The sequence below is a fragment of the Piliocolobus tephrosceles genome, chromosome 4, assembly GCF_002776525.5.
Source record: "Piliocolobus tephrosceles isolate RC106 chromosome 4, ASM277652v3, whole genome shotgun sequence".
Taxonomy (NCBI): Eukaryota; Metazoa; Chordata; class Mammalia; order Primates; family Cercopithecidae; genus Piliocolobus; species Piliocolobus tephrosceles.
This window is the reverse complement of record NC_045437.1, coordinates 153,799,776-153,826,276: the sequence shown is the minus strand read 5'-3', so window position 1 is coordinate 153,826,276 and position 26,501 is coordinate 153,799,776. Positions and strand designations below refer to the sequence as shown.

The window sequence follows — 26,501 nt, the reverse complement described above, 5'->3', positions numbered from 1 at the left end:
CTAGAGAGAGCTGGAACCAGATGGCAGGGCTCCTGGCCTCTTACATACAAGGAGCATTTTTCCTAGAAACTGCAATGCAGCCAAATTCTACTGATCTCAGGGGAAACTTATTCTGGGAGTCAGCCTGAGCTTGAATCCCTTTGGGTTCTTCCCATTACCCTATGCCAAGCTGTCATGCCGAAACCGAGAAATGTTTTGCTTTCAACAAGTGAAATGAGCATTTTCAGATAATTATTTCTGTAGTTTCTCAAAACTATCATATCATTTAATTGAACCCTACTATATAGAACAATTACTGGGAGAGATAATAATAATAGCAATGCATATTTATTGGCCATTTTAGTCGAATTGTATCATGTAATCTAGTTTAGAGTCCTGTGAGGTGGGTTTTATTATCCTCTCTCTGAGGTTGAATAAGTTGCCCAAGGCCACACAGCTAGGAAGTAGTAGGACTGGTATTTGAACCCATCTTCTCCTTTTCTTCCCCTTCCTCCTCCTCCTAATCCTCTCTTCCAACACCTGCTCCCGAGGAAGCTCATCCAGTGCATGACTTTAGCTACTGCCTGCTCGTGATGGTGACTCAAATCTGCATCTCCAATCCTGACACCTGTCCTGAGCTCTAGACCTTTGAATATAGCTCCCTCCTGTCCATCCTTCCTGGAAATGAAGGTGGCTGGCTTGTCACGCATAATGTGAACACAAATGGAGCACTCTCCTCACACACCCAAATGTGCACCTTCACCAGGGTGCCCAACACAGGCATCCCTTCCTGCCAGCTACGAGCCTGAGCCTTGAGATTAGCTCTACTCCCCCTCCCTAACCCTGCATGCCCAAGGGGTTTCCAAGTCTAATCAATGCTGCCACTGAAATCGCCCATACACCTGTTCCCTCCTCTCCACTAGCTTGGTCACTCCCCATGCAGGCCCTCAGTTGCTTTCCGCTCTTAGCAGGCAATTCCTCCTTCAGTGCCCACACCACTCTGCTTCCTGCTTCCCTTGCTCCTGTCCCCTCACTCTTATTATCCCTCTCCTTCCCCCTTCCCACCTTCTTTCTATTAGAGTTCTAACCTCTCCAAGCCCCTCTTGTTTTTCCCTGGCTTCCATCCTAAATCGCCCCTTCCCTTCTCAGGCAAGCTCCTCCATGCTACTCATCTCTCCATCAAACCACCATATTCAAGCTTCGGATATCTGCTCTCCACAGCCAAGTCCCCAGTGATCTCTCTGCTTCTGACACAGTGGACGCCATTCAGATCTGTCTTGCTGGCAGCAATCCTCACTTTGAGCAGCGCTGTCCTACTAGGATACCCCTCCTTGACTACAACCCCACATTCCCCACTTCCTGGACTCTTCTGTCACTGGAGGATTAATCCCAGGTGTGAATCTTCATCCCACGTCCCTTGCTCAAGCCCCCGATCCTCATATCCAGCTTTATCCTCATGGGATGCTTCACCAGGATGAATCTCAAGCACCTCAGACCCAGGGTGTCCCAGACCCACTCACCTACCTGGCAAGCCTGCACCCTGCATGTGCCTCATCCTGAACGTGGCACCATCACCTGCCACAATATCCAGACCACAAACACCCTTCGATATCCTTGACTCTCCTTTCTCCCCCTGTGTACAGTCTGTATACAGACTCCAAGTTCTACTGAGAATATTACCTCCTACCCACCTCACATTTGCCCAGCCTTCCCCATCTCTGCGTCTACAACCATAGCTCAAGCTCTCGCATGGTCCCTTCCTGGTTGCCTGTTCTTCTTGCCTCCTTAAGCCTGCTCATGACACTGGCCATGTCACTTGCCTCCACCCATCACCTGCTAGGCTCTTAGCTGGAGTCTGGGCCCTGATACCTTCCTTCTCTTCTTCCCTACCCTTGACTCCACCTCCCTGTGCTTCAGTCAACCAGATAACTTGAGTTTCCTGAATGCATCCCTCAGTTTACCTGGTTAACTCCTTTTCAACTTTGAGGCCTCAGAGCCGGCATCACCCTGTCAGGGCCAGGTGCCTCTCTCAGCTCCCACAGCCTCAGCTACTCTTCATGGAACATCATTGGCTTGGGTTGCGGATTTCCCCAACTTGGAGCTTTTTCACAAAGGGCTTAGGTCTCACTCATTCTATTCATCCATCTGTGTCTCCCCAGGGCTAGCAGTGTCAAGTAATTGATGGGTCATTAATAGGTGCTTGGGTGAGTATTACCTCTTTACCATGTGACAATTTGTTTACCTGCCCTGAGCTCCTCCAGGGCAGGACTCTTGACTTTGCAGCATGTATCTGGCAGGTACTGTTGCAGAGATGTTTACTGAAGGAGGGAATGAGTTAGTACCAAGGTGAGGACCCCACCCTTCCCCACGGGCTCCAAAAGCAGCTTAGAGCCCAACAAAACCTGCCCCACATTTTTGGCGTTTCTCTGGATCACACGATTTACTCATCAGTCTTTCAATGAGCTTGACAGGTGGGGTGGGGGTGGAGGGATTAGAGATTGAGGAGCTGGGGAGGGGGGTCGGCTCCTGGGGTGCAGAAACGAGTCTGATGGGCCACAGTGTTTTGGGAATCAGCACTGCCTCCCCTCACCCCTCCCTGCAGTGTTCTGTAGCCTCAAGATCAGTGAGGGCCCCCAGCATGCAGGACCCAAGCCCCAGAGACAGCTGTCCCTCAGTCCCAAGGTCCCCATTTGGAAGCAACAACAGGAGGCCTAAGGGGCCCATACCCTTGGTTCGAGGGAGCCTGTGGCGAGAGAGGGAGTGAGGGAGGGCTGGCAGTGAGGGCGAGGGCTGGGAAAACTGTGAGCACTGGCACAGTGCGGAACAGGGTGGGTGCCCAGCGCAGCCCGGGGGCGCGCGGGTTGGGAGGCGCCAGGCGGCCCGCCCTTCAGGCACGGGCCGGCCCAGCTTCCCCGCCCCTGGCGTCCGCTCCCTCCCGCTCGCGGCTTACTTAACCTGGCCCGGGCGGCGGAGGCGCTCTCACTTCCCTGGAGCTGCCCGCTCGCCCGTCTGTCGTTAGCTCGCTCGGTACGCGTCGTCCTGCTCCATGGCGCTCTTCGTGCGGCTGCTGGCCCTCGCGCTGGCTCTGGCCCTGGACCCCGCCGCGACCCTGGCGGGTCCCGCCAAGTCGCCCTACCAGCTGGTGCTGCAGCACAGCCGGCTCCGGGGCCGCCAGCACGGGTAAGCCGAGTCGCCCGGCCAGGGGCTGCGGAGGGTCAGGTCGTCGGGGCTCGGAGCGCACGCCGCTGGGGGCATTGAAGTGGGCTGGGGGCGCAGGGAACAAAGCCCGAACTAAAAGCCGGCAGCGTGGAGCGCTTGGACACCAGCCCCGCACGCGGTGGAAGGAGAGAGGGAGGGAGGTGGGAGACCATGGAGGGAAAGCGGTTGGCCGCCGCTTTGTAGAGGAAGTGAGTAGGAAAGCGAACCAGAGATCCTCAACTCAGGCCAAGAGCCTGAGACGGATAGCGCTTTCAGCTTCTGTTCCCAGCCACTGGAGAAAGGGGGAAATGGCAACTCTTTGGCCATAATCACCATGGGAAGGTGCGGAGGGCAAAGCCCACCCAGCAGTGCACCTATTCCAACCCAGCCAGGCCCCCGGCCAGCGACTCCAGACAAGAACCTAGGCCACACACGGTGGCAGCATCCAAGGTGTGCCAGGCTCCTGTGCACCTGGCCAGGCCCTGCACTCAGATACTGCTGGCACCCGACACTACTCTCTGGGCACAGCAAGGGCAGTGTGGCACTTCTTGCCCTGCCTGATGAAGAGCAGGAGAATGCACTGGGCCCTCACACACACTGTTCAAATGGGGAAGCTGAGTCCCGAGTGGTTCCACTTTCCCACAGTCCTGAAGTGTGCACTGGAACCAGGATTGGAGTCTGTCTTAAAGTAGTAGCTGGGTTTGTAGATGTAGGACACTATCGTTGCAGGAGTTGCAGGAATTCCTTTGAGACACTGAAGATGTGTTGACTTTAGGAGACAAACTCAAGCAGGTCTGATCTGATAGTGGCCCTAACACAGACCCAGGCAGAGGCAGGCAACATTTCTACATCAAAAACCAGGCCATACCTGCGTCACACATACCTAGGTTTTGCTGCAGCTTCCAGCCTACCTGGTTGCACCAACTTCTTTTTCACAACTAGGTACAACTATATATGAGTAGAATCTTGTAGTGACTCCTCAGAGGAGTCCCCAAATACCATCAGGGTCTGGCATTCACACCCACAAGCAATGCCCAGACCTCCAAGAGACTGGGCAGATCTGTACTCAAATCAAAATTTATTGGTGGGAGTGATAGAGTTGACTTCATAGGCCCTGACAGTCTTGGCTCCTTGCACTAGGAGTGCTGTTGGTACGGGTACAGGCTGCCCCTTGTAGGGCATAGTTGCCCTTGTTTCCTCTGCTTGTGGCTTTATGGTCTAGGCCTTTCAGGAGTTTGGAACTTTGGGGGAGAGGGCCTGCTGGGAACACATCTGGCCACCCTGCAGAGTGAAATCAAACCAGGCCCGGCTGCAGTGTCAACACCCTCCTGGAAATAGGAGAACACTGGGGATATCCTGGGGTCTTTCTGGAAGTGGGAGAATCACCTTTGACTTGGGCAGTGTGCAGAATAGAGTGAGGGGGAGTGTCAGAAAAATGAGAGGAATATGAGGCTCAACATCAAAATGCGAGCAACTGGCATTTTTATTGTCTCTGCCCACCTCTCCGTTGGTCTCTCTGCCTGCCTTTCCTGCCAATAAATTGTGTTATGTTAGGGTACCTCAATCTGCTTGGGAGGTTTCTGTTTCTTCTGTATCTTCACCCTAAGTCAGGAGAAGATCCTTATAGCATGCCCTGCAACAGTGTCACTTGTAAGGGCATCTCTCTGCACAGCCACAGTGAAGGATCCTCAAAGGTGTGGAGGGCTTTCCATCAAGAGCCATCTTTATAGCAAACATCTTTCCCTTCGGAGCCCAGAAGAGTGGTGACCAGCTGGAAAATAAGGTTTTTTTTCTTAAATGCAGATGCTCCTGATTATGAGTTCCAGATATTAGATCAACTTCCCCACCATACCCCTGCAGGCAAATCCTCTTGATTAGCTTCCTGCAGCACAGCTGGAAAGGCCTATTGTAATCTGTGATGGGCAGAGTAATCTAAGAAGTCACAGGAGCACCCCTCGCCCAGTAGAATCTGGATGCGCATGCACGTGAACTATAGGAAAATGGTTGCAGGCACAGTTGTATTTACCGTGATCTAACTGTCCCTGTTAATGCCACAGGGCTGCCTGGCCTGGCACACATGGGTGTGGCACCTCGTGCAAATGGATAACGTTGTTCAAGCTCCAGCCTTTCATTCAAAGTGGAAACTGGTATAAAGGGAAGGAAAACTTTGCTATTTTAAGGAATTGTAGCATGCTGCCTGATACGAAGGAAGAAGTAATAGCTGTGCCTTGCTTGTGCGCAGCACTTGATCGCCACTTTTGCTTTCGTCCTCACCACAACACAGCGAGATCTACTGTTCATGTTCCCATTTTATAGGTGGTGAAACTGCAGCTTAGTGAGATAGAGTGTGACTTAGTTCAGAAGCAGAATGCTGTTGGGAGAGTAATAACTATGATGTGGTCTCTTGACTCCCAGCTATATCTGTGTTGCTATAGGGAAGGGGAAAAATAATACTGAAAGAGAAGTAAAAATACGATCACACTTCCAAACATCAACAACCAAAAACTGAGCTGAATTTCCTGAAGCACTTGGTTTTCAAATCTAAGCTAACGACTTGCTCATTTCAATTAAGCTTCAGCATAAATTTCCTATGTACACAGCCCACCCACACTCCTCGATGTGAGAAGGAGAGGGTCACAGCTGCCCCCAGCCTCTGCTGCTGCCACAAGGACAGCAGCAGTGGAAACACTCAGCAAAGGAATGTTGGAGCCACATCCACAAGAGACTTACTGAAGATTCGCCAAACGCCTACGGAAAGTTGCAGGGAATTCATCGACAGTGATTGTTTCCTGCTTGGTCAGATTGAAGAGCTTCTGGTATTCTATAACAATAAATAGGACCGGGGGCTGGATTATGGCCAGCAAGGACTCTTCAGGAGTTGTTCCGGGATTGTCTAACCTGTGAATCCTAGGCAGCAAACAGAAACCAGGTATTCAGAAATCGGGAGGATTTGGTCAGTCCCAGCTAGGACTAGGGAGGCACAGGTCTCTTCTGGCTGTGGTCCCTTCTCCAGCCTTCACTTCTCTTGCCCCCAGATCCTTACATGCATTCACTAATACTCATTAGTGAATGGCATTTTTGTTGTCTCTGCCCGCACAGAGTGGGCTCATTATCCCTACTGGGCCCTCTCACTTTCACCTGTTGAACAAAAAACTGGCCAAGAGGTGACAGTTATATCACCGTAGAAGAGACAGGGCAGAGAAATGAAGGGGCAGAATGGACTCCCACCCGGAAGCCTGACTCTGAACATTTGAGAATTGTTTAAGTTCCTGCAGAGGAATCATGATGGGGACAGTAGGTGTAGTTCTTACTGCAATATCGGTGTCTTCTTAAAAAATACGCCACACATCAAGTGATGTCTGTGGATGGCATTTTTAAAGTAATAGGAAAATTGATGTTAAAGAAATACTTGACCCTTTGGGTGATACCTGAAGTTCTCTGAGCTCGGAGGTCTTGTGAAAGCCCTCAGTATTGTTTGTTTTCTTTGCTTTCGCTGACTTGTGATTCAGTCAAATGCATGCCTGCCTCAGGCTCAGGAACATCAACCCTCTCCTAACTGTGACCACCTACGTAGTCCTAGGGGCTCCTAATGAAGCTTTTACAGTCACCTGGCCTGAGCACGGTTTGGGTCAGGACTTGGTGTATGTGAATAAAATACACAAAATCAAAATCCTATGGTTCTAGAAAGGCTTCTTAGCAGACCCCCCAGGCATTTACAGTCTGCTTTTTCACAGGGTTCCTGAGGATCCTTTGGGTCTGTGTAGTTTGGGGAGCAGTATTATCAACAAGTTCATTTCACGCTCCTTCTACACCCTGCCTGGATGCTAGGCCCCATCTAGAATGTGAACAACAGAACAAGGCAGAACACTTGCCCTCAAGGTTCTGTTGAGTGTTAGATGCAGAGAAGAGACACCCCCCACCTCCCTGCATCACTTATAGGAATTCTGTTTGGAACCCAACATCAAATAAGGACTGCATCCACTGTCAGAGGATGGAAAGCAGCATGTCATCTGGGACATTGGAGAAAGGCTGTCTGGGTGAAGTGAGACTTGAGCTGGTATCTAAGTAATGAACAACTGAGAGTTAAATGGGAGAGCATTCCCCTATCCTATCAGGGTCCTGACAGCAACCAGCCATGCTTTAAACCAGCTATAAAGCCTCTGGTTTATTGGATGGACAGTAACAATGGCTCGTCTTTGGGAGCCAAGCAGCTGGTCCAGGGATGCAGAGCATGTCTGTGTGGAGAGCTGCCTGAGAGATGCTTTTGTTTACATTTATCAATTGCCCGTGTTGAAGAAGGATACTTACATGAAGTTACATCAATGTGTAAGACAGATTTTAACAATTTTTGCAGGGAAGCTTTCACGGGGGGCTGATGGGAATCTAGGTAAACAGAACCAAAGTCTACACCCAAGATACCCCCAGTACCAAGACTGAAATGACTGTCTCTCCTCTATCTCCAGAAAGTTCCAGTGACCCAAGGAGGCCAACATTGTGGGAGTCATGGAAGTGGGGTGGACGTGCTGATCATCTTCCTAACTCTGCTGCTTCTGTTTTCAGCCCTAATGTGTGCGCTGTGCAGAAGGTTATTGGCACCAATAAGAAGTACTTCACCAACTGCAAGCAGTGGTACCAAAGGAAAATCTGTGGCAAATCAACGTGAGTATCAGTAACCATCCAGGAGACCAAGTTGTATACATGCTGGCTGCGATTCCCCAGGGCCTGGGCCAGCCTTCTAAAAGGTCAGGCTGCCTAAAAAGCCATGAAGATGCATGTGCGAACGTGTCTGGGACCTGCGTGCTGGGGAGTGGCATTTTTAGGAAGCTGGCCAATTTTGTTTTGCATTTTTAAGGCTGCTGACAAGACTTGGAGACATTTTTCAGGGCTGGTTTGGGTTTGCAAGAAACATGAAACACTGTGTGTGTGTGTGTGTGTGTGTGTGTGTGTGTGTGTGTGTGTCTATGCATCTGTGTGTTTTTCAATCCTCACAAAATAATACAGATATGCAGTGGAGAAGCCACCAGCATGTGACTCTGGAAAAGAAAGCCTGTTGGTGAATTTGTACTAAAGAACACTACCTCTATCTTACAGTCCTAAGGTAAACACCCCAAAAAAACTTAGAGCGCTACATACGCACATTATGAGACAGCATAGCATATAGTATTTGCACAGACTTCCTGATTCAAACCCTGGCTCTACCTGGGCCAGTTGATTCATCTTTAGAACCCTCCATTGTTTTACCTGAAAAGTTGGTATAACAAAAGGACCCACCTTATGGAGTTGTTACAAGGATTTTATGAAATAATGTACATAAGAGACTGAATATGGTGCCCAGCACATGTCAGTGCTCAATAAATGCTAGCTACTATTATTATTATTACCCTAGAATTTGCAGATCTAGACCACACAAACAGAAGTAAGAGTGCCAACGGGGTGTGGACCAGCGTGGTTACAACAGGGCTTGTTGATGTCTGTATCAGCAAGGAGGGAGGCAGCTTTTACCCCACTGCCCAGCTCCCTGGTTGAATCAGGTGCATGTTCTAACAATTCTGGGGAAACCTAATCTGTTTTGGCGCTGTCAACAGATCTCAAAGCTGGCTCTCTCCTACAGTTAGGAAGATGTGTGTGACAAATCTCCTGGGCCACTTGTGAGGGCCTGACCTTCCTCCTATCTTCCATACATAATGGGACAATTAAGAAACTCTAAGCCACTATCTTGAGCACTTTCCAATGTTAGGGAGTTCTAAGTTTATTGTTGTGACATTGCTTTTGAGCAGACATCTCCTCCAATTTAATAGCCAACTGAAAGAAGATATAATGCTCTTTCCTTAAACTGTACATGGAAATAAATATCCCAATGTGTGACCCTGATCATATTAGGCAGCTAGCAATCCTAATATGAATTGAGGGAAGTTGGGATTCATGGCAGAGCTGGGGAGATGCCAGCAGACCCTGGGAGCCTGTCCAGGGCAGGTCCGTGGCAGCTTGCTCCATGCCTGATCAAGAGCCCAGCCTGCAAGCTAACAGTTGAGTGAGCTAGGAGGACACACTGCCAAGATTCAGCAAACAGACACCCAGCAGTATTCAAGATGCTACAAATGAAAGGAGACTATGCAAATTATATACCACCCATTCTTCCATGATGCCCGACTTAAAAAGTAAGAAAGAAGAAAACCTTTAGTACTGATTGATTTTCTCCCATGTGTGTATATTTTGTACTCAGATTAACAATTAATTACTTAATTAAATGCAAAGCCAGGCCTCACCTAATTGCTTCTTGAAAGGTGACTAGAGCACTAGTGCCAAGCAAACAACTCTTCTATATCTCAAGAGCCCTGGGCTTCAGAGGACCATCTTTTTTGTTAGTTCAAGTTTCTCTGAAAATGGAGACCTGTTTATGATGACAAGCTGGCTACAGGGTAACATCTGCCACGCTGTTTCGGGGGTGCCCCTGGGCTGGCATTTGCCCAGCTAGTTAACAATAGCTTGATAACATTCTCCAACAGTGTCCAGCCTGATAATACTGTCAGTGATGAGTCGCCTTGGCTCTTGTACCTGTATCTTTGTGTGCCAGAACAACGCACAAGCAGCAGAGCTGTGTGTTGCCACGATGTTCCTGATGAGCGGGTCATCCCCTCGGGGGCAGGTTTGGATATGATAATGTGATGATGCGGTGGTACAGCTCCCTTACCCAGTGAGCACAAGGGGAGTCCTCTGGGAAAAGGAAGTAGTGGTCAGGTGGGAAGGGGAGAGGGCTGTGCTGGCTGGAGTTGATGGCATCCTGGGGAAAGCAGGTCCCTAGATACCTTTAGTTGGGTGAGGACCAGATTGGGAAATGGGAGCACAGTAATGGTTGGAGCAAAAACGACTGTCTCAGCATGGGGTCCATAGGCAGTTGGAATTTTCTCAGCGAGACTCCAGAGAAGGAGACCGGAGCAGAGGTGTATGTTGGGATGAAAAGGAGCGAAGTATCATGGGGGAGGAGGCAGCTCAGGTCATCAAGCGTCCCAAAACCAGAAGGAGAATTTCACCTTGGAAGCAGACAAGGGGTACCAGGCATACAGGGAAAGACTTTGTGGTAAGAAGTCACGCAGAGATACAGGAGCCGACCTGGTGAGACAGGAGCCTGGAGCCACCTGCCTGCTTTTGTGAGGCCCGGAACTCCACTGCTATCATCAGGTGAAGCTCTGTTGCCTGCATACAAAAGCTTTTCTGCATTTACAGAGAGAGAAGGGCCTGAGTCTCTGGTGCAATGAGTCAAGCTGACATATGGACTTTATTACAGGAAGTAGTTACCAATGGGTCCCTATTTAGTGGCTTTTATTGTAAATTTTATTGTTTGGAAATTCACTTTAGCATTTATTTCAGATCCTAAAGAGCACCGGAGTGATACAATGGCTAATCAAAGAGGACTGTGGAGGGCAGACAGTCAGCATCCCCCTCTGTGATTTCAGGCCCTGGTTTGATTAGTAGCCGTAAAATTTTTTACATGTGGCACTTTGAGCAAAGGTGCAGGAAATTGTGGTCAGGAAGCCTGGCTGCCTCTCGACAGGCCTCCTTTGTGCTAGCCCCAGGGAGAGGAGGCCTATTTAACAGCCAAGTCCAAGTTGACATCATGGGGCTGGAATAGTCATAGCAGGAGCTCAGACATCATAAACGTGGCATAGGGAGGGCTGGTGGAGGAGCTAGTGGGTATGGGTGACAGCTATTCATTCCAAAAGTCTTGAAATTGTTTCACGAGCAACACATTTCACAAGTGCAAAGCCTTTCTCTGGAGCCAAGATGAGCTGGCAGAGCACTCCTGTTTCTCTAGTAGCAAGTGTTGCTTTGCCCACGGGCAAAAATATTAGTACTTCTTCAGCACTGCATTAATACTTAGAGATTTAACTTTTAAAGAGATCAGCTGGTGCATGGTCGAGCTTTTCCATCAGCTGGCAGGGCTTTTTCAGTAGGTGTCCTTCTGGGCAGGGCACCAGGGACAGCTGATGTGAAGCTAAAGAAGAGCTGTCCTTTTCCTCCCTTATATCCCACAACCTTGGTCCCAAGAGGAAAAAAGAAAAAGATGGTGGGAAGCCATCCAAGCAGACCTCAGACCCATACTAGCGCCTCCTTTCCTGTTTCATATTTCTGGGCAGCCAGCTGCTGCTCTGGGGGTACTGAGATTGGACATACACCACACAGCAGAAATCGACCAAACGCCTCTGTTGGGCAGTGTTTCCTAAAGGTTCTGTCCCATTCTGTAAACTAGGAGGCTGACTAGCTGACAAGGAATTTTATTATGTTGGGTTTTTACGTGAACCTATGTGCCACCTGGGGTAAGGCCCTGTGGTAGGTAGAAACATGACCTCCCAAAAGTGTCTACATCCTAATCTCCAATCCTATAAATATGTTCCCTTACTAGAAAAAGAGACTTTGCAGGTGTGATTAAGTTAAGGATCATAAGAGGTAGGAGATAATCCAGGATTATTTGGTGAGTCTAATATAATCATCAGGGTACTTAAAAGAGGGAGGCAGGCTGGGCGTGGTGGCTCACGTCTATAATCCCAGCACTTTGGGAGACTCAGGGGAGTGGGTCACGAGGTCAGGGGTTTGAGACCAGCCTGACCAATATGGTGAAACCCCCTCCTAATAAAAAAAAAATACAAAAATTAGCCAGGTGTGGTGGTGCACACCTGTAATCCCAGCTACTCAGGAGGCTGAGGCAGGAGAATTGCTTGAACCCAGGAGGTGGAGGTTGCAGTGAGCTGAGATTGCACTAGTGCACTCCAGCCTGGGCAACAGAGCAAGACTCCGCCTCAAAAAAAAAAAAGAGGGAGACTGTGGGATCAGAGTCAGAGAAGACAATGTGATGATGAAAGCTGACGTTTGTATGATGCAACCACTAGCCAAGGAATGCAGGCAGCTTCTAGAAGCTGGAAAAGACAAGCAATGGATTCTTCCCTACAGCCTCTGTAAGGAATGCAGCCTTTGATTTTAACCCCATGAGGCCTATTTCTGACTCTAGCCTCTGGAATTGTAAGATAATTTGCATGATCTTAAGCCACTAAGTTTGTGGCAATTTGTCACAGAAAGCAATGGGAAGCCAACACAGGCCTTATTTGTTGAGTTATAGCTGCATTTTTCTTTATTTCAATGTATTTTTATCCATGGTCTCATGTAGGACATTGCTTTCAATGAAGTTATTAACATAGCTTCAACTTTAAAGTTTATACCTGGAGTTTCTTTAGAAGCTTCACAACTGACCACTTAGTAAACCGTAAGCATCTGTTAAGTGCTTCTCATATGTTAGTTCATTCAATTCTCACAATCACACTATAAGATAAATATGATTATTAGCCTATTTACAGATGAGGAGACAGCTCAAAAGGCTTATGCAAGCTGGTCAAAGTCATTCACTGATAAGCTGAGGAGGTCTGTCTACTTCCCCTTTGCTGCCCCCAGGGAGTATCAAGTCTGGCAGTTAGTGTCAGTGACTTGGGAGGTGAACAAGAGAGCAGGCCTGTAGGACCTGGCTAAACTGCCCCAGGTCTCTCTCTATAGCCCCAAACCTGTGACTGTGGGTCCCAGAGACAAGGCCTCCTCAGGGTCAGAGAAGGATGCCTTTGGCTCAGAGTCATCAACCTTCTCCAGGTTGCTCACCCCCTGCTGTAAAGGGGATCCCCAAGACTGCTCATCAGACAAGGAACTTGGGGACTGAGGAGACATAGTCAGCCTCCAGGAGCCCTGAAAATGCCCTCACATGCTGCACATAGATTACCACAAATAAAGTACATCCACGTTCTGAAGACTCTGTCCTCATCGCTAACTAGGCTGGCCCCTGGCAAAAGCTGTAGTGGTTGAGGCCTTTGGTGGTAGACAGTAGGTTAAAGCAAGCCCTGATTTTCTATTGGGAGGCTTCAGAATCAGCTCAGCCATGCTTCCAAGACCAGGAGGGCAGAAAGCAAACCATCCCAGGCAAGTAGTCTATGGGCCATGTCAGATGTCTAGACGTTATGGGTCTGTATTTGCTCTGCCATTCCTCTTGGAAACTGTGATGCCCTGCACAGTTTACCTTCAGTCGCAGGTGACTGGCCTACAGGGCCATTCCTTGCTCCAACGACTTCTCAAGTCTAGTTAATCCCCAGGCATTTACAGCCAGAGCAGCCAGCCAAATCCGTGAAGTGCAGTAGTTGTTTTAAATTATATTAACTTCTTGGAAACCTATTTTAGGGAGAGAAATCTCAGTACTTCTCTCTATCCAATCATGAATAAAAATGTTAGAAGGGACTGATGGAGAGCCTCCCAGACATCCCTACACATAGACTTTGGGTTGACATTATCTCTTTGCACACTCCTTTAAACTTTCTACTAAATTAGGCGCATTCCCTAATTTAGGCACCTTCCCAGTACTGGTCTGTGACCTGTTAGGAACCAGGTCACACAGCAGGAGGTGAGTGGTGGAAGCCGGCATTACTGCCTGAGCTGTGCCTCCTGTCAGATCAGCAGTGGCATTAGACTCTCATAGGAGTCTGAACACTATTGTGAACTGTGCGTGTGAGGGATCTAGCTTGTGCGTTCCTTATGAGAATCTAACGCCTGATGGTCTGAGATGGAAGAGTCTCATACCAAAACCACTCCTTCCACCTGCCACCATCTGGGGAAATATTGTCTTCCATGAAACTGATCCCTGGTGCCAGAAAGGTTGGGGATCACTGTCCTAGGGGATCTGCTTTCTCTGACCTGAGTTTTTTCTTTATTAAACTATGTCTGGCAGAGGAGAAGTCTGAATCCTTTAATCAGAACAGCTTTGGCTGATGAGATTAGATTCAGAAACCAACAAATTGGTCTTTTCTATGCAGGGAAGCCTAGGAACTGGGGGGCTCTAGCTGGGAAGCCCCCTATTGTTTCCATCCTTTCCTATGTTCATCCTAGAGGGATGGCATCAGACCCATGCCTCTGTGATTGCCCCCAGCCCATCCAACCACAGCATCTGTGTTCTCCCTGGGCCCAGGGCCAGGTAGTGTGGCACACTGACCTCAGTATAGGGAGAGTGGAAGAGGCCACTGCCAGCCCAGAAGATTTTGGTCAAAGTTTTCTGAAATCTTCTCAGCCTTCAATTCACAGCTGCTTTCTGCTGCTCTGGGGCCATGCAGACCAGTTCAGAAAAGAGCTAGTTTGTTGGGGCAGCTGGAGGCAGGTGGACTGCAAGCTTTGACACCTTCTCGACCCACAGGCTGCTGCACTGGGGCTGAAGGCGTCGCTAACCCCTGTACACCTAGAGAGTGACAGAGATGCCAGACTGGGCAGCAGGAAGGCAAGCGGATTAAGAGAGAGCTTCCTGGCAGAAAGCCACACTCAGTTAACCAGGAAAAAGCCCTTGGCGCAGGAAGACTCAGTGGCCTGAGGGACTGAGCCTTGGTTGTGGGGCGTGTGCTGCATAAGTCATCCATGTGTGACAGTAGAGTGTAGTCCAGCCACTGTGGGACACGGGTGCTGAAAGCCCACATGGAGAGGAACAGTGAGTGATGAAAAGGGCTAACCTTGATCACTTTGGAGACACCCCCTGTGTCTTCTAGATGTCAGACTTTCCAAATCTGTCTGCTATCCTCCAAACACGTGCATTTTCAAGAGCAATGGAAAAAGGATTGGACTTGATGGAATGCAACAAGAGTCCTAGGTCTATTACTAACTACCTATGACCTGAAGAAACTCCTTCGCCCCTCAGAGCCCTTACAGCTTTCTTTCTGATTCTATTGTGAGTTACTCTACTCCAAGCTGAGACTTTTCTGCTTAGATCTATGCCTTCCTCCTAAACCCCCAACCTCCATTTCTCCTAGTGTCATTCTTTACACACCCCTGAACATACACACACACCTAGCCACTGGAACCAATGAGTTAATATTTGAGGAGTTGGTTTTCTATTGTCCTCAATGAAATCCTGGTGAGGTCACTTGAGCTGTTCAGCTCCCTTGTGGTTTTTTGGGGATGGAACTCAGAAGCCAACAATATGGAAAAAGAGTCTTTGGCCAGCTTGCCCAGGGGCTCCATGCCATACAGAGTACTGCACCCATGTGCTCAGGGGGCCCTGACATGAGGACTTTGAGGATAACACTATTCCTCAACTCTACTTCAGCAACTCCATGGATTTTCACACACACACTTTTGGAAAGAAACTAAGTTTTGGGGGACTTGACCTAATCCCACATCCCAGCCGCAGTAATATAGCCCTGGAATTTATCACAGAAAGCCTAGAATCCCATGCATATGCATCCCTAGTCCTATGGGTTCAAGGCTTGGAGCTCTCTCTGGATTTAGCTGGGAAAAGTTGGCAGACAGTGTCCTTTGAAAGAGTTCTTCTCTGTCTTCCAGAAATATTGACTAGAATTGTGAGTGTGAGATTGCAAGTAACTTTTGAAATCATCTAGTTTAACTTCACCCCATTTCATAGACCAAGAAACTGAGACCAGAGAGAGAAATGGACTTTCAAGTTCACCCTGCCAGTTACTGATGGATCACAAGCCAAATCTCATGATTCTGGCACTGTTTCTGTTACACCACACCGCTTTTGAAAGTGTGTCAATCAAATCTTACTTTAGTTGCAGAGGATGACTTTAGTTTCTGAAGAGAAAATTGTGAGTCAGTCAAGATCAGTCCCAAGATAATAGCCTGTTTAGCCCTTATAAGATCAGGGATGAAAGCTTAGAAAGAAACAGGATGGAAGGAAGACTGGAGAAAAAAGCAAAAGAGGAAGGAAGGAGGAGGAAGCAAACAGGAAAAAAAAAAAAAAAAAAGAATGTGCGTAGCTTGTCACTCCTCAGTCATTTCCTGGGGGCCCATTTCTAGCAAAGTGACAGCTGCAACTCCCTGGCCACCTGAGCATCTTAGCTGATCTGTCTCTGAAACACCCCCTGGATAACAGATGAATCAGCCTTCATCTTCGCTTAACTAAGTCTTCCCTGAGACGACTCCATTTAAAAATGAACAAGAGCAGGATGTCCCGGGCACACTGAGAGCACCTTCCAGAGGCCCCACCAGAGCCCTGAAGCCTGTATTTCTTCCCAGTCAGCCTGTTTCTTTTCTGGTGATGTCATTAAACGTCGTGTGAGAGTCCCACAGTGAGCATTTCTGTGGTAAAACCCGCTGCAATTAAAGTCTGAGTCCTTTCCTGTCTCAAAGGGCATATCCATGTAGAAGAAAGGAAAGGGAAGGACTGGCTGTTTGCATTTGGTTCCAAGCCTGTTGAGTAGAGGTCGTGCTCACTCTGCCGGTACAGGGTAGCCTTCAGCAGAACCTAGGGATTTGGTTTTAAGCAAGTCTTTCTTAGGTGTGGGCTTTCAGAATGCTTCCTTCCTTGCAATATTATTTGAAATTCTCAGTGTTTTAGGCATCCCCAGAATATTGGTTCATTAAAGCTGTGTATTTCAGATCTCCAGACAGTGGTCAATGTTTATATATTTTCAATTTCAAACCAGAAAAAAGTTTTTATTGATTAATTTTTTATTTAAAAATAAAAAGTATCTTCATAAGAGGAGCTTTGCTTTAATTTTAAAGTTTAAAATTTGATTGTGAAGACAGAGAAAAACTTGATTATTGTATATATGCTCCCCTCTTTGGTTATTCGATCAGAGAACTAGAAAATCATGAGAGATTTAATGACCACTGCCTGATACACATATGTGTTTTACAGATGAGGAAATGGAGAACCAGAAAGATGATGAAATTGGCTGGGGATGTCCCCGCTGGTCAGTGACAGTCTCAGAGCCAGAGCTGGTGCAGGCCCCTTTCTGTTCCTTCCTGTTCCCTTTCAGGAACACTCACCATTGGATTTTTCCTGTGAATAATGTTGAGATAAAATCCTTGGTGTGTTATGTTTTCTAGTCACAACATTGACTAGGCTGCCAGAGTCCTGTGTTCTCCCAGTTGGTTAGCTGTAGGTATTGGCAGCTGCCAGGAACATTCTACAGAGCAGAGGAGGCGTGAGACTCTCCTTGCTCAGGAAAGGCAGACCTATGACTAAGCAAATGACTCCTGAGAGGAATGTGTTTCACCCACCATTCCCCTTCCTTGGCTGTGGAGGTGACTTTGTGGAGAGGGGCCCGATGACCTGTGAGGAACAGTGAAGCCCTGCCTAACACAATGTATGATTGTCTTGTTACAGAGTCATCAGCTATGAGTGCTGTCCTGGATATGAAAAGGTTCCTGGGGAGAAGGGCTGTCCAGCAGGTGAATGAATCCACCGGGCCTCGCCTGTTGGTGTGGGTGGAGGGGAATGGTGGGAGAGAGGAGTCCCCACATAAAAGGCAGCAGAGTGTGAATGGGGGCGGTGGCACAAGGATGTGGCATTCTCCCCACGTGCCCATTGGCCCTAGGCTCTATGCAAGCGGCTAAGGATGGAAGCTGGAAACAGTGCATTTCCTGAGCTGCTCCTTCTGGCCTCCTTACCACACTGGTGGAGCAGACTCCAACTGTGGCCTGTCCATGCCCTTCCTGGTAGGCACAGGCTCAGGCTCTTGGCTCTTGGCCTCTGCCTCTGGCTAGGAGTGATTCTAAACACATCCAGCAGGGTCGGCCTGATAGGCCATCAGTTTCTGATCAGCCCTGCTAGAGAGCAGATGGGATGTGGGAGGAGGGGATCTCTGGTGGGCTGGCAACTCCAAGCCATCCCCATCTCCCTGTGTCTAAACTTGGCCCTTTGAAGTTCAGCAGGGAGAACAGCCACAGGACAGGTGGGCTCACCCAGAGTCAGCAGAGAGTCCCACAAATGGTTGCGTTGGGCGAAAGACAGCATGGCACCTGTGAATTTTATTAGAGCCTTTCTTTTAGTACCACACACAAGTGACTGTACAGGGGAGTTAGTATTTTGTTTTAATTTTGAAATAGAGTCATCTCTTGGTATCTATCGGGGATTGATTCTAGGACCCATTCTAGGATGCCATATCCTCAGATGTTCAAGTCCCTGATATAAAGTGATATAGTATTTGTATGTAATCTATGCATATTCTTCCATATACTTTAAATCATCTCAAGATTACTTATAATACCAAATATAATGTAAATCCTACGTAAGTAGTTGTTATATCCTCTTTTAATTTTTGTGTTATTTTTATTGTATTTTATAAAATATTTTTGGTCCATGTTTAGTTGAATCTGTGGGTGAAGAACCCACAGATATGAAGGGCCAACTATATTGGCTATTTTTTTTAGTTAAGAATGTGAGACTGAGGCCTGGCACAGTGGCTCCTGCCTTTGATTCCAGCAGTTTAGGAGGCCGAGGGAAGATGATCACCTGAGCCAAGGATTCGAGACCAGCAGCCCTGGCAACATAGTGAGACCTTGTCTCTTAAAGATCATGAAACTGGGCTGGGTGCAGTGGCTCACGCCTGTAATCCCAGCACTTTGGGAGGCCAAGGCAGGCAGATCAACTGAGGTCAGGAGTTTGAGACCAGCTTGGCTAACATAGTGAAACCCCGTCTCTACTAAAAATACAAAAAAATTAGCTGGTTATGGTGGTGGGCGCCTATAATCCCAGCTACTTGAGAGGCTGAGGCAGGAGAATCGCTTGTACCCAGGAGGCAGAGGTTGCAGTGAGCCGAGATAGGATCATTGCACTCCAGCCTGGGCAAGAAGAGTGAAACTCCATCTCAAAAATAAATAAATAAATAAATAAATCGTGGGACTGAGACGTAACAGGAAGGAGGGCAATTTGGTTGGTGCCAAGGTCCCTGGAGTATGTGATGGTAGAGGTTGGTGTGGGTGGGGCCATGGAGGTACTGAGTCAAGTTGAGGGACAGGTGGGGAAATGGGATGGGAAAAGAAAGATTGACCTTAGAAGGGGAGCTCAACTCTGAACGCTAATTTCAGACCCTTCAAAATGAATATTAAGATTTTGGTCTAAGAAACAAAAAAACAAATGAACATGAAACTCATTTTGGTCTTATAAGGTCTGAGAAATCCCTTCTAAACTTCAAGCTACTTTAAGAAATAACATTTCATTACCTGCAAATACACACAGTACTTTGGAGATTTATAATAGTCTCTCATTCTAACAGAAGCCATTAGAGAACCAGTTTCAATAAACAGGTAAATCTATAAGACTAGTTTGTAATTAGGATATCTGTTTTCAATGTACATTCCTGCCTCTGTTATCTAAACGTCTGGGAACAAGAGCTTTGCTCTGCTGTGTTTGTATTAAAAATCACCAATTAGTTGAGTTCATGAGTTGTTTTAAGAAGACTGTAACAAGCCTTAAGCACCCTAGAAACAGTCTGTCTTTGGGCTTTCCGACATGCCTCCTCGTCCTCTCCACCTGCAGATGTACTGTGCTCTCTGGCAGGGAAGGGAAGGTCTGGTTGGGTTGGACCTCTGGAGGGCATCCCTCATTCTGTCTTCTGCTCCTGCAGCCCTACCACTCTCAAACCTTTACGAGACCCTGGGAGTTGTTGGATCCACCACCACTCAGCTGTACACGGACCGCACGGAGAAGCTGAGGCCTGAGATGGAGGGGCCCGGCAGCTTCACCATCTTCGCCCCTAGCAACGAGGCCTGGGCCTCCTTGCCAGCTGTGAGATGACCTCTGTCTGCCCAGGGGACTCTTATGGGGAATTGCCTTACTTCCCCGAGGGGTGGGCATGATGAATGGGAGTCTACAGTCATTTCCTACTGTTTCAGGAAGCTTTTTCCTTAACGCCTTAGAAAAGGCTATGGAACTTGAGCTAAAATATGTCTTAGCAGGTTGCGTCTAATGCCCCCTGTGCCCACTGGGCAGAAAGACTTGGGTGCTTCCTGAGGAGGGATCCTTGGCAGAAGAGAGGCCTGGGCTCATGGGGGCTGAGAACATGTTTCCCAGAGTTGCAGGGACCCATCTCTTGAACATAGAGTCTGCAGCCCCTAACTGACACCCTGTCCTTCCTCCTAGGAAGTGCTGGACTCCCTGGTCAGCAATGTCAACATTGAGCTGCTCAATGCCCTCCGCTACCATATGGTGGGCAGGCGAGTCCTGACTGATGAGCTGAAACACGGCATGACCCTCACCTCCATGTACCAGAATTCCGACATCCAGATCCATCACTATCCTAACGGGGTAGGGGATCCCCAGTCATACTGCATGGCCCTTGGTCCACAAGGAACCCACTTCGATTCCATGGGTGGGCTGGTTTCTGGGGTTTAAGCTGTAGACAACCCTCCCCTTTGTGCCTGCTTCTCCTTGGGCCCTCTATTCCACAGCTTGTAAAACCCACATTCTGCTACTGTGTTTGAAAACACTGTTTTCTCCTTCTGGGGCTTTGGGACTATGCCTGTATTGTGTTGACTGCTCATCCTTGCTGCTTCTCTGGGCAGATTGTAACTGTGAACTGCGCCCGGCTGCTGAAAGCCGACCACCATGCAACCAACGGGGTGGTGCACCTCATCGATAAGGTCATCTCCACCGTCACCAACAACATCCAGCAGATCATCGAGATTGAGGACACCTTTGAGACACTTCGGGTAAGGGACTGCTCTGCGTGGAGGCCTAGGCTTGGGACACATAACCCTAGCAGGAACTCTTCTGCAGGAGGGGTAGAGGATGGCTTATGTAGGGGAACATAGAGCAGGTTCCCCTGAATGCCCTTGAACATGGAGAATCCATTGACCAGACGTTCAGCTTGACCTAACCTGTGAAATTCCCCATCTGTCTTCTTTGTAAAGTGTTCCTTTCCTTGCCTCCCCTGGAAATGTCAGTGGTGTGTGGCTGCAGCAGCACAGGGTCCTCTGAGCCCTGGACCTGCACTATGGCTTCCAGAGGTGGCAGTTCCCACATGGGGGACTAGAATAAATGGCCTATCAGGCTGTGTGTGCTTTGGGATCGCATGTCCCCACCCTAGGACTCTGGTTCCAACCATACCCATGTTCTCTTGGAGCCCAGAACAGCAGAGAGGCCACCAGTGTGGACACAGAAGTCAAGGGTCTAATTTCCAGCCTGGCTTCTGACTGCTCTGGGGCCACAAGAATACAGTTCCTTCCCCCATGCCCAGCAGGCATTTGTCTTACAACTGGAGGGGAAGGCATGTTCCTCTTGGCAAGGGCTGCTCAGGAGGAAGTGGAGGCAGGCTGCCCTGTCAGGATTTTTGCCTTGATTCAAGGAGAACTTCCTAACCACAAAGGATACAAGTGGGAGTGGGGTGGTCCCTCCCTAGAGATCTCCAACACAGAGAGAAAAACACACTGGGGCCGCCTAGTACTGATGGACCTTGCAAGCGCAGATGGCTGTTAGCTGGGAGTCTGGCTCTCTAAGCTCCTCTCCCATGCTTTTCTTCTGGGTTGCTTGAAGGGCAGGGATCTGCAAGAAAATGATGTTCCCACATAGTTGGCAGCACAGGAACAGCAATTGATCCCTTTGCGTCACCTCCTCTTACTATTTAGATTTGGTAAATATTTCCTCCTTCCCTCTTCTGACCCTCCATTGTGCCCATCTTCCCTTCTTATAACACACACTTATTAGGTACCTGCTACTTCCCAGGTGGGTCTATGTTCCAGGAGTATAGAGGTGAACAAGTCAGGCAAAGTTCTATTCTCAGTGGAGCTAATATTCTATCTGGAGAGAGACAACAAACAAATCAACAAGGTAGCCATGGGCTGTGATAATTTTTGTCAAGTGGGCGGGTAAATAGGGAGTGACAGTAGTGCAGGGAGGATTGGAAAGTCAGGGAGTTCTCTCTGGAAGAGGTGACTTTTGATCTGTAGTCTAAAGGATGAGAATGGGTCCATTATACAAAATGCTGGGGCAAGAGCACACCCAGTAGAGGGGAGAGCAATAGCAAAGGCTCAGGGCAGGAAGGGCAAGGGGGAGGCCAGTGGGTCAGGTCACATGTGAAGGGCATACAACAGGTAAAGGCAAGGCCAGCGTGGCCAGGCCCGATCCTCCAGGACTTGCAGACCTGGGAAAGAGTCCGTCTCCATCCTGGGCGCAGCAGGAAACCACTCAGGCCTTTAGAAGATCCTTCTGGCAGCTGTGTAGAGAATGGGTGGTGTGATCCTTCCATGCATGCGCTCATGTATGTGATTACCAATAACTGTTGAGTGACAGTGTGAGGAGGGCTGCAAGCCATGAGTATAGGCACAGCAGACAGACACACCTTTGTCTGGCTGTGGGATGAGGTGGGAAGTGTGCCAAGTTGACCTCCCAAAGAAATGATATTTTAGTAGAAGAAGGAATACAATCGGAGAAGCAAAGAAAGAGGGAAGAGCAGAGGGGACAGCAGGGTCAAGGACTTGGGGGCAGGAAGAGGAAAGACAGGTTAAGGATGTGAAAGATGACCAGGCTGGCTGGAGCTCAGGCCCAGCAAGGCCCCCGGGGGTCATTGGCGAGCTTGGGTTTGGCTTCTGTTTTTGTCTTGGGCTTCTGCAAAAGCCTTGAGCTCTTGCGAGGAACCAGCGAAGCTGTGTGTGCATCTTCTGTGGGGAATGCTAGAGTCTTCACGGAGTACTCCATCTTCTGTCCTCCCTGTAGGCTGCTGTGGCTGCATCAGGGCTCAACACGATGCTTGAAGGTAATGGCCAGTACACGCTCTTGGCCCCAACCAATGAGGCCTTCGAGAAGATCCCTAGTGAGACTTTGAACCGTATCCTGGGCGACCCAGAAGCCCTGAGAGGTGAGCATCCTTTGGCTCCTGCTGCTGCCTCATTTGTGCAGCTAGACTGAGCCCAAAACCTGCTCTAGTCCGAGACGGACATGCCACCTGCCATGAGGTGACCCTCAGGATGTCCACTGCAGCCATGGGCTGGGGTCATCCTATCCCGTTGCTTCAGCTAACCATGTCTCTGCAGCAGCCACGCTGCTCTGAGGGCTGAGTACAGAATGCAGCAGCTTTTGTCTAGGGACAGCTGGACTGAAGAGAGACATAGCTAGAGACCCATAGCTGGCCCTGGCCAGAAACAAGGAGAGTGAAAGGCTCAAATGGCCAAGGCCAGAGCAAGGCTAACAGGTAGAGCAATAGCTTACAGGTGTGGAGGTGACAGATACTGGCACCCTTGAAATGAATTCCTCACGCCGACTCTTCACTGTTCCTCTCTGTGGCTAAGGGCCTTATGGATAAACCAAAATTACAGTTAAAAACCCGGTATAGGCCAGGCATAGTGACTCACGCCTTTAATCCCAGCACTTTGGGAGGACGAGGCGGGCAGATCATCTGAGGTCTTGAATTTGAGACCAGCCTGGCCAACATGGCAAAACCCCATCTATACTAAAAATACAAAACTTAGCTGGGCATGGTGGTGGGTGCCTGTAATCCAGCTACTCAGGAGGCTGAGGCAGGAGACTCACTTGAACCCAGGAGGTGGAGCTTGCAGTGGGCTGAGTTCACACCATTGCTCTCCAGCCTGGGTGACAGAGCAACACTCCATCTCAAAACAACAACAACAAGAAAAACAAAACAAAACAAAAAACAGTCGTAGTCAACTTTTGACTCTCCATTTCAGATTTCATCATGCCCTCCTCAATGAGCTGCTAAGTGAGGCAATGCCTTGATTATTGCTGCAGGAGAGGGAAGGAGCTAACATGTTTTCACATGTTTTCCTTTTGGAGATGAGAAAGGAGGATTCTGCCTTCCCCCACCCTGCCCCTTTCTACTCCAGGACCTCTGAAAGGCCTTGAGCACAAAGCTGCTGCCTGAGTCCCCTGAAACGCAGGGTATGCCCCACGTCTCTGGTGCACCCCATCACACTTTTCCTCTCAAACATATTCCAGGATCACTTCATTTCTTTTGAATCTATTTAAACCCACCTTGTCAATGTGCTGTATAAAATGTCTAATGCATTTCAGACACGCTATACATTTAAAGTGCTCTCCTTCTATCTGTGCAGGAATGGGAAAGGGCATATTTCTGAAAGCACAGATGGGAAGACAGGATTTGTTCTGTGTCCAGATGATTATGGTACTTCTATGCGCCTGGCCAGCACTGGGGACAGAGGCCATGAAAATGAATACAGCACAGCCCTTGCCTCCAAGGAACTTAAGACCTAGTAGAAACGGCAGGCTTTAAAACAGGTTGCTGGCATCTGATTTGGTGACTGCAATGACAGAGATACTCACAGCACAAAATGGGGAATGAGGGCAGGTGTCGGGACACACACAGCCTCAAGGGGCCCAAAGGCTTTTAGAACTGTATTCCCTATTAAAACATGATTTGTACAGAGCAGATTTTTTGTTTGGAGACCTCAGAACTCCTTACTATACGCCAGGCATGCTTATAAGCCCAGCACTTTGGGAAGCCAAGACGGGCAGATCACTTGAGGCTGAGAGTTCAAGACCAGCCTGGCCAACATGGTGAAACCCCATCTCTACTAAAAATACAAAAATTAGCTGGGTGTGGTGGAAGGCACCTGTAATCCCAGCTACTCAGGAGGCTGAGGTAGGAGAATCACTTGAACCTGGGAGGCAGAAGTTGCAATAAGCCCAGATCATGCCACTGTACTCCAGCCTGGGCAACAAAGCTAGACTCTCTCAAAAGAAAAAAAAAAAAAAAAACTCCTTATTATAAATTATAAGAAAAAAAAAGCCCCTACTTCCTCCCTCTTGCAAATCTGCCTTTTCCTAATCAATAACTGGCTGGTTCAGAGCGAGGACACTCTGTTTGGTGCCGTGGCTGCAGACTGAAAGGAAGAGGTCGTTGCCCCACACCCAACAGTCTCCTGCTGTTACCAGCAGGTTGGCAGGCAGGCAGGCAAGAAGCAGCCAGGGCTAGTGGTATGTCCCATTTGAAGACTGGTTTCCAGCCCTGGCCCTGCTCACCCTCCAAGTGGCCCTGGCAGGTTCCTCTACCACACCCCGGATTTCACCTTCCTTCTCTGAGAAGCTCAGTCCCCAAGGCCTCATTCCCATAGGCCTTCAGCCTTCTCACCCTTTTTCTTTCCCTCTGGCTGAATGTGGCCAGCACCGGCTTTCAAGGCCATCAGCTCATCTGCAGCAGCCCGATGTCTTGCAGGGCCTCAGAGCTTCCTCCTGCCCATGACAGTGTGGTTTTGGTTCCCACACTCAGGATCAGATTGAAACTCGCCTCCGTGGTGAGAATGTGGGACAAAGAGCCTTGGTGACCTTGGTGAGCAGCAGTCCAGGCCACCTGCTCAGCCTGGGGTGGGGAGGGCCTCTTCCTCCTTGACTGGTCCTTACATTCGCCTCTGTCCAGCCTGTCTGGGCTCTCCGAGGCAATGGAGGCCAGCAGGAGTCATGATGGGTCGGGAGTCCCCCTCGGGCCTCAGCCCTGCCCTGCCCCCTAACGTAGCACTTGGACAAGCAAATAAATGATTATACTTATTATTTATGGGTATGGTGAATGGGATGGCAAAGGCCATGTCTTACTGATCACCAAACCTTAAGATATATCCTGGCAGCTAGTGGACCCTTGGGCTAAATGAATAGAAATCTGGACAAATAAAGTGTACAAATAATTCAAAACTGTCATGTGTACACTTATCATTTTTTCCTACTACAGTTTACATTTTTATAAAGGTCAGTGGATTTCTCAAATCCCACGGTAGGCTCTCTTGAGTTTTTCTTGTATCCCTGAAGTTCAGCTACAAATAAGCTAATCACTAATATTTGTTGAGCATTTACTCTGTTGTCAGGCACTGTGCTGAGTGCTTTACATTCAGAATTTCATGTCAACCCTACAGCAGCCCTACGAGATGAACGCAATTCTTATGTCCACTTGACTGATGAGGAAGTTGAGGTTCAAAGAGGCTAAATGGCTTACCCAGTGTCCCACGGCTGGAAAGTGGCCATGGGATTCAAAGCAGGCAGTCTGGCCACAGAGCCCCAGCTGGTTTTCTAGGACAGCAGGCAGGAGGCGAGGAGGATCTGGGCCCTGTGGTGCCCCAGCCTCATCTGAGGGTCCTCATCTGAGAGAACAGGATCCTCACAGCGTGGGCAGGCTGCAAGCAGCCCCTGAGGTCATGCTGGAGCGGATTCTGACTTGACCTGAGTCTGTTTGGCCCTCAGACCTGCTGAATAACCACATCCTGAAGTCAGCTATGTGTGCCGAAGCCATCGTTGCGGGGCTGTCCTTGGAGACCCTAGAGGGCACGACACTGGAGGTGGGCTGCAGTGGGGACATGCTCACCATCAATGGGAAGGCGATCATCTCCAATAAAGACATCCTGGCCACCAACGGGGTGATCCACTACATTGATGAGCTACTCATTCCAGACTCAGGTAGGCCAGGCCTCCAGGGTCTTGGCCCTGCCTGGCCCACCATCCTTTCTGCCATCCCTTGTGGCGGGGGTGGGGAAATTCAGGGATCTTTGGGCGACTTCCCTGCCTGGACTCAGCTCACATCCTCTCGGCCACTGCAAATGTGTGGGTTGTGACCAGA

General features: G+C 48.9%; 1 protein-coding gene across 1 annotated transcript in view; it reads left to right on the top strand.

The window, feature by feature from the left end:
• Positions 1 to 2,864: 2,864 nt before the first annotated feature.
• The window catches only part of TGFBI (transforming growth factor beta induced), a 33,736-nt gene continuing 10,099 nt past the window's right edge, over positions 2,865 to 26,501 (top strand). The window contains exons 1-8 of the mRNA XM_023195724.2: positions 2,865 to 3,159; positions 7,738 to 7,836; positions 17,315 to 17,379; positions 19,557 to 19,717; positions 20,072 to 20,236; positions 20,494 to 20,640; positions 22,643 to 22,784; positions 26,129 to 26,341. Coding sequence (XP_023051492.1) covers positions 3,026 to 3,159; positions 7,738 to 7,836; positions 17,315 to 17,379; positions 19,557 to 19,717; positions 20,072 to 20,236; positions 20,494 to 20,640; positions 22,643 to 22,784; positions 26,129 to 26,341 — 1,126 coding nt within the window. The 5' untranslated portion in view covers positions 2,865 to 3,025. The remainder of the gene's footprint in view (positions 3,160 to 7,737; positions 7,837 to 17,314; positions 17,380 to 19,556; positions 19,718 to 20,071; positions 20,237 to 20,493; positions 20,641 to 22,642; positions 22,785 to 26,128; positions 26,342 to 26,501) is intronic.